General features: G+C 44.8%; 1 protein-coding gene across 1 annotated transcript in view; it reads left to right on the forward strand.

Moving 5' to 3' along the window:
• DPY19L3 (dpy-19 like C-mannosyltransferase 3) overlaps positions 1-15,028 on the forward strand; it is a 98,391-nt gene that overhangs the window by 3,173 nt on the left and 80,190 nt on the right. Inside the window, exon 3 of the mRNA XM_082270645.1 lies at positions 707-831. Within this exon, the coding sequence (XP_082126771.1) occupies positions 707-831 (125 nt within the window). The remainder of the gene's footprint in view (positions 1-706; positions 832-15,028) is intronic.

The following is a 15,028-nucleotide window of genomic DNA, read 5'->3' on the forward strand; positions in this document are numbered from 1 at the left end:
CACTACGTGGTACGGCTCGCTTAAACAGTACCACCTCGGTTGGTTTTCCAAGCGGGCCATACCTATACCATATCCCACAATCCTTTGCATGCAGCCTTGATTGTTTGTCACTACTAGTCACTGATTGGTCAGCGAATCGTTGTAATCCCACCCACTTACTACTTTAGTGGAAAAGCAAACCGAGCCAAGTAGAGCCTATACAGTGCCGAAACGTGCCGACTCGTACCACGCAGTGGAAAAGCAAACTGAGCCGAGCTGGGCCAAGCAGTGCTGAGTGGAGCCGAGACGGTACTTGCAGTGGAAAAGTGCCAAAAGTTCCAGGGAATTAACTCTTAAGGTGTCAGCAAACCCAGACATTTTGGACAAGTTCATGCTCCCAACATTGTGGGAACAGTTTGGTGATGGCCTCTTCCTGTTCCAACATAACTGCACACCAGTGTACAAAGCAAGGTCCATAAAGACATGGATGAGCGAGTTTGGGGTACATACGTACAGCACTAATGTACCCTATTTGCTCGGACCCAGGAAGCTCCTGCTGCCCAGATTTCTTGGTTGTTAGGATTCAGGCAGCCTTGGTCTAAGCCAGGGGTCTCCAAACTTTCTAAAGCAATGGCCAGTTTATCATCTTTCACTATTTAGAGGAGCCGGAGTGTGACCAGTAAGAGTAGAAAATGTTGATTCTGATTATTGATCATCTTGTTTTCAGGAGGTGCCACATGGAATATACTCAGTTACTTCGTTGGCGGGATGCTGGCTTTGTTTCTGGGACTGCTTGCTGCATATTATGTCGCCACCCTCCATGAGAATGACTTGTGGTTCTCCAATATTAAGGTAAGTGTACACTCGGGTAGAAAGGATTGGTTGAGCGCTGTCATGTGGGATGTTAGCATACCCAATTAACCACTTGACCTCCAGATGATTTCCCCCCCCCCCCTTCATGACCAGGCAATTTTTTTGCGATTTGGCACTGCGCTATTTTAACCGCTTGCCGACCGCCGCAAGTAGATATACTGCGGCGGTCAGCCCCTCACAGGGAAAGTGACGTAAATAAACGTCACTAGCCTGTGCGGCTCTGGGGAGCTCCCGCGCGCCGCCGGAGGCGCGCTCCCGCGCGGTCACGGACCCCCCGCGCATGTGACCGGCGGACCTGATGTCCGCCGGTCACTCTGCGATCGTCGGGGGAGAGGGAGAAAGGCAGGCGGCTTGTGTAAACAAGCCGCCTGTCATTCTCCCCTGTGTAGAAACACCGATCATACGGTTCTACTATGTAGGACCGTTGATCAGTGTTCCTACAGCTCAAGCCACAGCCAATCACAGTTAGAATCCCGCCCCTAGGGACATACACAGCCCCTCCCTCTCAAATAAAGTTAACCCCCTTCACTGCCTGTGTAATTTTACAGTAACAGTGCATATGTATAGCACTGATTACTGTAGAAATGTCACTGGTAACACCAAAAGTGTCAAAAATGTCAGTCAGGGGTCCGATCTGTCCGCCCCAATGTCGCAGTACCGCAAAAAAAATCGCAGATCGCCGCCATTACGCGTTAAAAAAAAAAAACAACAAAAATGACAAAAATTTTTCCCTTTGTTAGTAAACGCGATAACTTTTGCGCAAACCAATCAAAATACGCTTTTTGCGATTTTTTTTTTTTTTTTTTTTTTTTTTTCTTTTTTAATTTTTTTTTTTTTTTACCAAACATATTTAGCATAAAACAAATTGGCCGAAAATGTTAAAAAAAATTTGATTTTTACTTTTTTTTTTTTCCGGGGAATTTCATATAAAAAAAATGTGAAAAATATTGTTATTTTTGCAAAATTTACGCTCTTTTTTTGTTTATAGCGCATGATCAAAAAATCGCACAGGTGATCAAATACCACCAAAAGAAAGCTCTGTTTGTGGGAAAAAAAGGACGTCAAATTCGTTTAGGTACAGCGTCGCACGACCGCGCAATTGTCCGTTAAAATCACGCAGTGCCGAATCGCAAAATACCCCCTGGTCTTTTAGCAGCCAAATCCTCCGGGGCTTAAGTGGTTAACGGACAATTGCGCGGTCGTGCGACGCTGTACCCAAATAAAATTGACGTCCTTTTTTCCCCACAAATAGAGCTTTCTTTTGGTGGTATTTGATCACCTGCTGCATTTTTTTTTTTTTTTTTTTTTGCTCTATAAAAAAAAAAAGACCATTTTGAAATAAAAACACTATTTCTTTCTTTCTGATATAAGACATATTCAATAAAAAAAATTGATAAAAAAATTCAAATTTCTTCATGAATTTAGGCCAATATGTATTCTGCTACATATACCGTATATGCCGGCGTATAAGACGACCCCCTAATTTTCCAGTTAAAATTTAGGTTTTGGGCTGTACGCGCCATATAAGACTACCCCCCCCCCCCCCCCCTTCAGCCATTTACACCCACTAATCTGTCAGCCCAAAACAAACGTCCCTAATCTCTCAGCCTGCTGGATGTGCAGTAATACTGTATGTACCATACATTCAGTATACCGCGCTGAGCTAATCAAGGCGAACAATGTATTCTAATAATAAATTCAAAGCCAGCTCGGAGTCAGAGGTTGTAACATCATCAGCCCGTAACTCTGGCTCCACCAATCCGAGCAGGCTTTGTATTCATTAATAGAATACATCGCTCACAGTGATTGGCCCAGCGCGGTATACTGTGAATGTAGCCGAAGCTACGGTACATACAGTATTACTGCACATCCAGCGGGTTGAGAGCTTAGGGACGTTCGTTTTTTGGGCCAGCTTGGCCCAAACTAACTATATGTAAAGTAGTCCTCACATTTTTATACTTTGTGTATAAGACGTCCCCTCGATTTTTGGGGGATGTTGTTAAGGTTAAAAAGTCGTCCTATACGCCAGCATATACAGTATTTGTTTAAAAAATCCCAATAAGCGTATATTGTTTGCACAAAAGTAATAGCATCTACAAACTAGGAGATATTTTTATTACAATTTTTTTGGGTTGTAATGGCGGCGATCAGTGACTAACAAATTCTGCTACATATTTTTGGTAAACAAAATATCCCAATAAGCATATATTGATTGGTAAGTGCAAAAGTTATAGCATCTACAAATTATGCGATATATGCTAGAATTTTTATTTATTTTTTTAATACTAGTAATGGTGGAGATCAGCGACTTATAGCATGACTGCGATACTTCGGCGGGCCTTCTGACACTAACTGATACTTTTGACACTTTGTGGGAACCAGTGACAATTATACAGTGATCAGTGCTAAAAATATGTACTGATACTGGCTGGGAAGGGGTTAAACATCTGGGGCAGTCAATGGGTTAAATGTGTGCCTAGCCAGTGTTTTTGTGTAAATGTTCACGGGGCTCTGCAGGCCCTGTGCTGTCATGGTGTGCATGTGTCGCTGGGAAGGGCGGCGGGAGCTCAGCAGGCTTCCGTCTGCTCAGCCTCCCTCCTGTACACAGACCAGGATGTGATGTGGGTGACTTCACTTCCTGGACTGGAGCTGTCATTCTCCAGGAGGGTAGTGGGGGGAGCGGGGAAGCAGCGGATGGGACATGGTCTGTATTCCATCAGCTGTAGTGGATTAGAGAGGAGACCTCTCAGGTCTAATAAACCCCGGGTGTCTCCATAAAGAGAACCTGTCACCTATATGCTATCACTTAGGGGGCTATTGGTCCCCTATGTGATACCAATAAAAGTTATGTAAAAGTAAATGTTTTAGGCATATAAGGAGACATAAAAATAAATAAATAAAAACATTTTTTTTTTTTTTATAGCCCCTTCCCCTCCCTCCCGCCCCTAACACACCCACACCTACAAAAATGTGTTCATTGCGGCACTACGTATGAAAACGGCGATTGTCCTACATAGGTTATATCCACGCGCACACCAGAGTAAGAGCAATAATTTTAGCACCAGTGCTCCCGCGTAATTCTAAACTCATGACCTATATGGGCTTTTAAATCATTGCGGGGGCACACACAATTTTAAGCTTTGGCATGGGTATCTATTTACTCACTTTACTACTAATAAACCTTATTTCCGCCTTCCGCCTTTAGTTCCGCCTCCCCCTACAAAAATTAAAAGTCAGCAGCTACAAATACTGTACACACACTGTACACATACTGTAGCTGCTGACTTTTAATATTAGGACACTTACCTGTCCTGGAGTCCAGCGATGTCGGCATCGCAAGCCGATGTTTCCATCGGCTGACGGGTGCTGCCGCCGCCATAAGCCGCTCTTGCGGCCTCACGGGCGGGTCCCTACTGCGCATGCGCGAAGCACGCTGCGCATTCCTGTTGGCTCGGTGGCGGGGGAAGGAGGAGGGGCTGAAATTCCGAGGGACGGCGCCGTATAACGGAAGTGGGGAACGGTTATCTGTCAAAAACAGGTACCCCTCCCCCCTGAAAGGTGCCAAATGTGGCACCGGGGGGGGGGGGGGGGAACAAAAGAGCGGAAATTCCACTTTTGGGTGGAACTCCGCTTTAAGTAATATTTTATTCTCTTGGGCAGTGGTCCTCAACTCTGGTCCTCAGGGCCCACTAAAAGGCCAGGTTTGCAAGATAACTAAATTACATCACAGGTGATCTCATTTGCTGCTCAGTGATTGCAGTACTCTAGTCTGCATCTCCCCAAGGTAATACTAAAAATCTGGCCTGTTAGTGGGTCCTGAGGACCGGAGTTGAGGACCACTGCTCTAGGGTGTCTGCTTTCAATAATGAAAAAGTTTTGGGGGTTTTAAGTAATCGTTAAAAATTTAAAAAATGGCTCCAAGACAGCCATTTAGGCAGGGGTGGTGAAAAGATGGGAGGGGGGTTGGCAAAATGCACCTTCGCCTAAGTAGACAAAAATTCTTGCACTGTCCCTGCCTGTAAAAGGAAAGATCTGTATACTTACCTATTCTGAGGTCGCTCTGCTCCGGTCACATGATCGGCTTCCAGTGCCTGCTTCAGTGAAGAGGAGGGACAGCCGACAGTCTATGGGTGACGTCACTGCACGGTGTCAGGGATCTCTCTTCGCTGAAGCCACCATTGGAGAGATCATGTGACCGGACCGAAGCGCCCTCAGAATACATCTTAAGTATACACATCTATCCTTTACAATGGGGGTAGGATAGGGCTTAGAATGGGGGTGAGAGTAGATTTAGGCTTAAAGTAGTTGTAAACACTTACTGTACATATACCCAGTGAAGTGACTGGCCTCAGGTGATACACAGAGATGAAACAAATCCTCCTACATAGGTTGTACCTGGTTATCTGCAGTCTTCTCTCCTCACATCCATTCAAAGTGCTGAATTATAAAGCATGTCTGAGATTTCAGAAAAAAGGGGGCGGAGAGCTGAAGTTACACTCTGCAGAGCTCAGTAAGGAGAGCTGATGATTGGAGGGAAGGGACCCCCCCTTCCACACAGCACACACACACAGCACACAAGAACAGAGCTGAGGCTGTCAATCACAGGCTGAAGATCCTTCCTCTGTCACCTTTTTTTCTCTTGGTGTCAGGAAAACCTGTCAGAAGTGACTAATGCAGATAGAGGAAGGAGGCAGCAGACAGTATTGACAATTGGTGCTCTGGATTGAGAGAAGTACACACTTATAGCTATGTCCAAACTATGGCTCTCCAGCTGTTCAGGAACTACAATTCCCATCATGCCTAGTTGTGTCTGTGAATGTCAGAGATTTACAATGCCTGATGGGAATTGTAGTTCCTGAACAGCTGGAGGGCCGTAGTCTGGACACCCCTGCGGGAGTGATATACTTTGTTCAGATTTCATGTCTGAGGTTTAAAACCACTTTAACTCTTGACTGGACTTTCACTTAAAGCGGATCTTCAATGCATCTGAGCACCACTAACCAAAAACACTATTTAATTAATTTTAATGTTCAAAGCAAATTCCCTCATCCATCAATGTCTCCATGCTTTATTTTGTTGAGAAATCACTTTGAAAAACACCCCCTAGCATTTCCGGCTGCAGCCATCTTGAGTAAGGGCAAATGATTCATATTAAAAAATGAAAAAATTAAAGGAGGTGGGTGGCGCTGCCAAAACTAAAGGTGAATGAGGAAGGAAGAAAATCCTAGAACTTTATATAAGGTCAAATCAGCCTTATATGGGGTAGATATAATATGTCCACTCTATACCATAAAAAACCACATATAATAACACATATACAATGAATATATAAATACGTGACTTAAAATAAGTGCAAAATTGCTAAGGTGACTGAGTGATTTGTAGAAAATCAAGTGAAAATTGAATAAAAAGTGCAAATATAAGGTGCTGGCGGGCTTCAATAAATTAAAAAGGTCACTGATAAGTGGATGTGCAAATAAATGATGAAATTGATTGATATCCACACTAAGGTGACCATAAATAAATATTGTGGTGTACTAAATGAAACGCGATATCAAATCGCCAAAAGGAACAGTAAAAATAAATATAAATACCGTATTTATCGGCGTATAACACGCACTTTTCCTTCTAAAAATGGAGTAAAAAGTAGCTGTGTGTGTTATACGCCGATATAAAAAAAAAATGTCAAGAAAGAAGCACCGAGAGGTAGAAGGGGGCGGGCGGCGCCGAGGAGAAGGAAGTCCGCGCTGTCATCGGAAGTCCCGCCTCCTATGCCGACGTCAATCATAGGCGCGGGGACTTCCGATGAGAGTGCATCGTTCCTTCTCCTCGGCGCCGCCCGCCCCCTTCTACCTCCCGGCACTGCTTTCTGGAGATCTTTAGTGATGTGTATAGTGGCGCTGGCGAGGCTGCAATTATGGGCGCTGGCGAGGCTGCAATTATGGGCGCTGGCGAGGCTGCATGTATGGGCACTGGCAAAGGCTGCATGTATGGGCACTGGCAAAGGCTGCATGTATGGGCACTGGCAAAGGCTACATGTATGGGCACTGGCAAAGGCTGCATGTATGGGCACTGGCAAAGGCTACATGTATGGGCACTGGCGATGGCGAGGCTGCAATTATGGGCGCTGGTGAGGCTGCATGTATGGGCACTGGCGCTGGCGAGGCTGCATGTATGGGTACTGGCGCTGGCGAGGCTGCATGTATGGGTACTGCAGTGACAAGGCTGCATTTAAGGACACTGCTTTGATGAGGCTGCATTTGTGGGCACTGGTAAGACTACATTTAATTAAAAAAAAATGTTCTGAGTTTAAAGCTGTTTATTTTAAATTTCAGCTTTTTTCCTGAAATTTCTGCCCTAAAATTTAGGTGCGTGTTATACGCCAGCGCGTGTTATACGCCGATAAATACGGTATATAGTGAAGCAAAAAAACTAAATTCAGTCCAAGTCGAAGATGTATCTACCCCATATAAGGCTGATTTGACCTTATATAAAGTTCTAGGATTTTCTTCCTTCCTCATTCACCTTTAGTTTTGGCAGCGCCACCCACCTCCTTTCATTTTTTCATTTCTTTACTGTACACTTTTTGCACAGTTTAGAGGTAGGCAGCGGCCATATACATACATATAAGAATTTAGACTGAAATTTATCTTAAGCGCGGATCTATATTTTTTCCATTAAATGATTCATATTGCATTTACTTCCTGGAATCCATCTGCCCTTAGCCGAAACATTAATGCAGCAGGGTGTGCTTAGCTGAGAAAACCCCTCCTCCTCTCCTGAAGACTCCTGGGATGTATGACCGCATTTGCCTAAGCAAGAAACCAGAAAGTAACTGAAGAAATGTATAAAATAAAATTTTAACCAGTAAATATTGCATATTTTTCTATTTATTTACTAATGCTAGCAGCATAAGGATTAAAAATAATCAATGTAGATTGGGAGAGTGAAGTTCCACGTGAAGATCTATAGAGCGCTCCTCAGTTATTAGAGATAGGAATTTGTGCTGACGAAGCTCCTGACTCACTCTGCTCCGGTCCTGATACATCTTCTCCCGCACATCATTTAATGGACAGCTTTCCCAGCACTGCCATGAATGTGCCCTGAAGCCATATCATGCTGTGCTTTATTAATAACCTCGTACCTCTTCCAGGTGAGTGTTTTTTTTTTTTTTCTTTCATCGGTTTTAGGTGTAATGCAGGGCTCATAGGGTTGAAATTAAACAGGTTTAACCACTTGCCTGCTGGGCACTTTTACTCCCCCTTCCTGCCCACTCCCGTTTTCAGCTTCCAGCTCTGTCACACTTTGAATGGCCAATCAATAAAAAGTTGTGTAATATAATAATATACAGGCATACCCCGCTTTTAAGTACACAATGGGACCAGAGCATGTATGTAAAACGAAAATGTACTTAAAGTGAAGCAATACCTTTTTTCATTTCCTAGGCAAGCTGGCTGGCCACAAATAGGATATGTTGTAGTCCTGGGTCCCCTCCAGACTTGTATAAAGTACTCGAAATTTCTACTTGAGTAAAAGTACAAGTGCTCGATCAAAAAATTACTTGAGTAGAAGTGGAAGTGCTCGCAGAAAAAGTTACTTAAGTAGAAGTACTAAAGTATTCAACATTTTTTTTACTTAAGTATTGCAAGTAGTTTTTTCAAAAAAATTGCTACTTAAGTACTAAAAGTAAAAAGTACCAGTAGTTTTGAAAAAAAAATTCTACTCAAGTACTGAAAGTAGAAGTACAAGTACTGTGTTATGTAGTTATTAAAGAAATAAGTCAAAAGTTTGAACATCATATTGTTTTTATTATTTCAAATGATTTATTCAAATGATTAACCTGTGTTTGTTAGTAGTTTCTTGATGCACTTTAAGCGCTGTAGCATCATTTATTTGTTTGTTTCATATTTTCTTTTTATTGGAAAGATTTGGTATAGCAGCTTTTATTATACACAGCCTTTATTTTCGTATGCGCTGATTTACAAATGACATTATACACACTTTTTTGAGCTTTATGCAACCTGCCATCTACTGTTCTGGCAGTGGTAATTTTTTTAAAAGTAACGAGTAACTATGCAGCACAAAAAAAAATACTTGAGTAGAAGTATCGAAATCATCGAAAAAATGTAGTGAAGTAAAAGTAGAAGTAGGAGAAAAAAATTCTACTCTAGGAAAGTACAGATACCGCATTTCGGTACTTAAGTACAGTACTTAAGTAGTTCTACTTCGTTACTATACATCTCTGGTCCCCTCACATTGCTCCCTAAGTTTGGTATCCCTGTCACTTATAGTTTGGGAGCAGTGCCATGCCAAGCTGACCACTATTTCCCATAGACGCCAATGTTAAAAACTGGGAGTAATGCCATGCCAAGCTGACCAGGCTGTGTCCGTACTCGCGAGTGTACGTAAAGTGAATGTACTTAAAACGGGGTATGCCTGTAGTGCAATTGACCATATCACAAAGCTAGATGTGACATATATCAAAAATATTCAACTAAAAACACATATAAAGTCCATATATCAAAATTCATATGAAAACGAGCTGTGACAGTTTCCGGTGCTCAATGATAACTCCAATGTGTCACCACCACGTACTACAATTGCGAACTCACCAGAACCATATGCTGTGTCTAGATCAGGGGTCGGGAACCTTTTTGGCTGAGAGAGCCATGAACACCACATATTTTCAAATGTTATTCCGTGAGAGCCATACACTATATTTCAGGGGTCGGGAATCTGTATTTAATATTCATATTCATAGGCCGCAGCTATACAGTGAGTAGATGGAGCCGTGTGAAAGTGCCTGGAGTCCGGTCGGGAAAAGAGCAGAGCAGGCAGGTATGTAATGAGGCCGGAGTGGTGAAGCGTCTGCAGGCCTGCGAGTGATGGAGGTGAGTATAGACCCTGAGAAAATGGCGGCCGGAAGTGGATGTGAGAGGCAGCTCCCGCGGGTCCCCGGGTGTCAGAGGGGAAGGCGATCGTGTCTGTCAGGGCACAGGGAGGTCTCCTTACCGGGCGGTGATTGCCAAGGCCCTCAGATGCAAAGCACACAAGCCGGCGGCGGTACCATGAGTAGGCCGTGGGGTCTGTAGCGCGGCAATCCTGTCACCCAGAGATGAACTGAGGGTAGCGGTGGATAGCCCACAAAGTATACCGTCGATGGGTGCAGAAATCTCCTTGGCACCGGGCACAGCTACGCGGATGGCACTTGATTGAGTGGTAGACGTGGTGGAGCTCTGGGACTACACCTCCAGCGCGGCTCACGTCCGGACACGCCCCCATTATTAAAGATTTGCCTGCGAGCCAGATGCAGCCATCAAAAGAGCCACGTCTTGTTCGTGAGCCATAGGTTCCCGACCCCTGGTCTAGATTATAGGACCGCAAACATGCCATGGTATTGATATAATCTCTTTCTGGAAATGATCTCCATAGCAGAGATTTGTGCGCTCCAGCACTTTCGATATTCAAAGCGGTAATAAAGGATAAATCACCAAACATGAGAAAAAAATTCCATAGTGTGGTATACAATCTGATAAAACAACTAACTCACTGTACAAAGCCAGTGGTCACATTTTCACAGTTTGAATGACAATTGCGCGGTCATGCAACGCTGTACCCAAATGACATTTTTATCATGTTGCTCATACAAATAGAGGTTTTTTTTTAGGGGTATTTAAAGAGTTACTAAACCCACAACAGTAAAATCAGTGTGTATATGCAGTAAAGCATGCTGGTTATACACTGTGGAACCTAAGGGGTTAATCCTCCACATTGTGTAAAAAGGCTGTTTGATTCTGTCTTCTCTGATCCTCCCTTTCTTCCACTGTCCCCTGATGATTTCCTGATAACACAGAGTCTATGGAGGCTCTCTGCACATACTCAGTTTGGTGTGTATTGCTAGAGAGGTTTTTTCTTCTTCTTGGGAGGGTTCATGTGATCAGCACAGGGCCAATCAGCACTGTCCAGACAGAGGGTCTGCAGCCTCATAGGACAGTCAGAAAACGCCTGATACAAGCTTTAACCAGACACTGATATAAGTCACAAGACTGCTATATACTGCTGAAGAGAAAAGGTATTTAGCATTTTATATTTAATAAAAAATAATTGCATTTCCATGTTCTGTGTACTGTGGGGGACCACATATAGTGAATGCAGAGTCCTGGGGAGAGCAGATATAGTGACTGCAGGCTCATGGGGAGAGCAGATATAGTGACTGCAGAGTCCTGGGGAGAGCAGATATAGTGACTGCAAAGTCCTGGGGAGAGCAGATATAGTGAATGCAGGCTCCTGGTGAGAGCAGATATAGTGACTGCAGGCTCCTGAGGAGAGCAGATATAGTGACTGCAGGCTCCTGGGGAGAGCAGATATAGTGAATGCAGAGTCCTGGGGAGAGCAGATATAGTGAATGCAGGCTCCTGGGGAGAGCGGATATAGTGACTGCAGAGTCCTGGGGATAGCAGATATAGTGACAGCAGGCTCCTGGGGAGAGTAGATATAGTGACTGCAGGCTCCTGGGGAGATCAGATATAGTTACTGCAGGCTCCTGGGGAGAGCGGATATAGTGACTGCAGAGTCCTGGGGATAGCAGATATAGTGACTGCAGGCTCCTGGGGAGATCAGATATAGTGACTGCAGGCTCCTGGGGAGAGCGGATATAGTGACTGTAGGCTCCTGGGGAGAGCAGATATAGTGACTGCAGGCTCCTGGGGAGAGCGGATATAGTGACTGCAGGCTCCTGGGAAGAGCAGATATAATGACTGCAGGCTCCTGGGGAGAGCAGATATAGTGACTGCAGGCTCCTGGGGAGAGCAGATATAGTGACTGCAGGCTCCTGGGGAGAGCAGATATAGTGACTGCAGGCTCCTGGGGAGAGCAGATATAGTGACTGCAGGCTCCTGGGGAGAGCGGATATAGTGACTGCAGGCTCCTGGGGAGAGCAGATATAGTGACTGCAGGCTCCTGGTGAGAGCAGATATAGTGACTGCAGGCTCCTGAGGAGAGCAGATATAGTGACTGCAGGCTCCTGGGGAGAGCAGATATAGTGAATGCAGAGTCCTGGGGAGAGCAGATATAGTGAATGCAGGCTCCTGGGGAGAGCGGATATAGTGACTGCAGAGTCCTGGGGATAGCAGATATAGTGACAGCAGGCTCCTGGGGAGAGTAGATTAGTGACTGCAGGCTCCTGGGGAGATCAGATATAGTGACTGCAGGCTCCTGGGGAGAGCGGATATAGTGACTGCAGAGTCCTGGGGATAGCAGATATAGTGACTGCAGGCTCCTGGGGAGATCAGATATAGTGACTGCAGGCTCCTGGGGAGAGCGGATATAGTGACTGCAGAGTCCTGGGGATAGCAGATATAGTGACTGCAGGCTCCTGGGGAGATCAGATATAGTGACTGCAGGCTCCTGGGGAGAGCGGATATAGTGACTGTAGGCTCCTGGGGAGAGCAGATATAGTGACTGCAGGCTCCTGGGCAGAGCGGATATAGTGACTGCAGGCTCCTGGGAAGAGCGGATATAATGACTGCAGGCTCCTGGGGAGAGCAGATATAGTGACTGCAGGCTCCTGGGGAGAGCAGATATAGTGACTGCAGGCTCCTGGGGAGAGCAGATATAGTGACTGCAGGCTCCTGGGGAGAGCGGATATAGTGACTGCAGGCTCCTGGGGAGAGCAGATATAGTGACTGCAGGCTCCTGGGGAGAGCGGATATAGTGACTGCAGGCTCCTGGGGAGAGCAGATATAGTGACTGCAGGCTCCTGGGGAGAGCGGATATAGTGACTGCAGGCTCCTGGGGAGAGCGGATATAGTGACTGCAGGCTCCTGGGAAGAGCGGATATAATGACTGCAGGCTCCTGGGAAGAGCGGATATAATGACTGAAGGCTCCTGGGGAGAGCGGATATAGTGACTGCAGAGTCCTGGGGAGAGCAGATATAGTGACTGCAGGCTCCTGGGGAGAGCAGATATAGTGACTGCAGGCTCCTGGGGAGAGCAGATATAGTGACTGCAGGCAGAGAGCAGATATAGTGACTGCAGAGTCCTGAGGAGAGCAGATATAGTGACTGCAGGCTCCTGGGGAGAGCAGATATAGTGACTGCAGGCTCCTGGGGAGAGCGGATATAGTGACTGCAGGCTCCTGGGAAGAGCGGATATAATGACTGAAGGCTCCTCGGGAGAGCGGATATAGTGACTGCAGAGTCCTGGGGAGAGCAGATATAGTGAATGCAGGCTCCTGGGGAGAGCAGATATAGTGACTGCAGAGTCCTGGGGAGAGCAGATATAGTGACTGCAGAGTCCTGGGGAGATCAGATATAGTGACTGCAGGCTGCTGGGTTTAGTAACACTTTGATCATCACAGGGTTTTTTATTTTTTGCTAAACAAATAAAAAAAGACTGAAGATTTAGGGGAATAAAAAGTATTTTTTCATAGTTTGTTATAAAATTTTGCAAACAGTTAATTTTTCTCCTTCACTGGTGGGCACTGATAGGCTGCACTGATAGGGTTCACTGATAGGCAACACTGATTGGCGGCACTTATGGGCACTAAAAGGTAAAACTTATGGGCTCTGATAGGTGGCACTGAGAGGCAACACTGATAGGTGACACTGATGAGGGGGCACTGATTGGCAGCACTGTTGGGACTGCACTGATAATCAGCGCCATGTCCCTTTAACACAAGCCAGTTATCGGCTGTCAGTGTGAGGAAAGAAAAGGTGACAAACCGACTCATGTTTACATCCGTGATCAGCTGTCATTGGACACAGCTGATCACGTGGTAAAGGGCTGTTGTGATTGGCCCTTTACCCTGATCTTTGATCAGCTGAGTCTGAAGGACTCCGCGATCACAGAGTGCGCCGCCCGCGCGCCACAGGGGGCGTGATCACAGGAGGACATCCATGTACGTCCTCCCGGCAAAGAAGCCTGTGCTGTTAGCCGTCTTTCAGCTATAGGCCGGGCCGAGACTGGTTAATCTGCTTTTACCTCCCCCCTCCTTATTAACATGCTAATGAGAGATATTTATATATATATATATATATATATATATATATATATATATATATATATATATAGAGAGAGAGAGAGAAGAAAGTGGGATGACTTGATTGCTTTGCACATGAATTAATGAAACAATGCTGTACTGCTGCTTACCGCATCTGTGAGATATATATATATATATATATATATATATATATATATATATATATATATATATATATATATATATATATATATATATATTATTTATTTTAAATAAAAACCATTCTGCTTTAATTCCATACTTTTTTTTTTTTTTTTGGCACAGCAGTGTCATCACTGGGTCTCTGTGCTTCTCTATGGTGGGAGGGGGCTGTACATATCCTGCTGATCCCTCAGTCCTTATGTAAACAGTGGGCTGGCTCTTGGGAGGAGTTATGCAAATAGAAAAAATGCCTCGATGGGTGGATGTTTGTCTGGAGGAGTGGGTGTTCCTAGGCAGGCTACATTTACATACAGACCGCCCTAGGTAACGCCCACATGTGATGCTCCATGATTGTAAGAAGTGAAATTCAATGAATGAAAGGGGCGAGCCAGGGACAGGCTGGGGAGGAAAGAGTTAGATGATGTTCCATCCAGGAAATGAGGTGATCTCTATGTGACTTTGCTGCAACTTCTAATGCACATGGTGAGAAGCTCACAGTGTGCGGTAAAATCAGGGTAAGAAAGTTCAGTCCAGGAGAGGAGTCAGTACAACTGTGCAAGACTGGAGGGAAGGCCGGATGTCCGGTCTCTGGAGTGCGGATTCCCAAACTCTGGATTGAAGAATTCCCAATCACTAAAATCTCATTTTATTTTACAGGTAAAGCCGACATGGAAAACCTCAATATAAAGTGCCACCTAAGAGTATCACACATCTTGTGCTGTAATAGGAATAGCTGAAGAAATTGCGCCATCTAGTGGCTGATTTAGTAACTTATAGAATGCCACCGTCCTATAGCCACTTGAAGACCAGGCCTTTTCTGGCACTTTTTGTTTACAAGCTTGAATCAGTATTTTTTACTAGAAAAATACTAATAACCCCAAACTATATATATATATATATATATACACTAAAGGAGTAACTTTCAGATATTACAAGGCTCTGAGACCTGATCAAAATTAGTAAAAATGGGGATTTGGTGACACCATTTGGCCATAT

The sequence above is a fragment of the Pelophylax lessonae genome (genome assembly GCF_965119305.1).
Source record: "Pelophylax lessonae genome assembly, chromosome: 10".
NCBI classification, from domain to species: domain Eukaryota; kingdom Metazoa; phylum Chordata; class Amphibia; order Anura; family Ranidae; genus Pelophylax; species Pelophylax lessonae.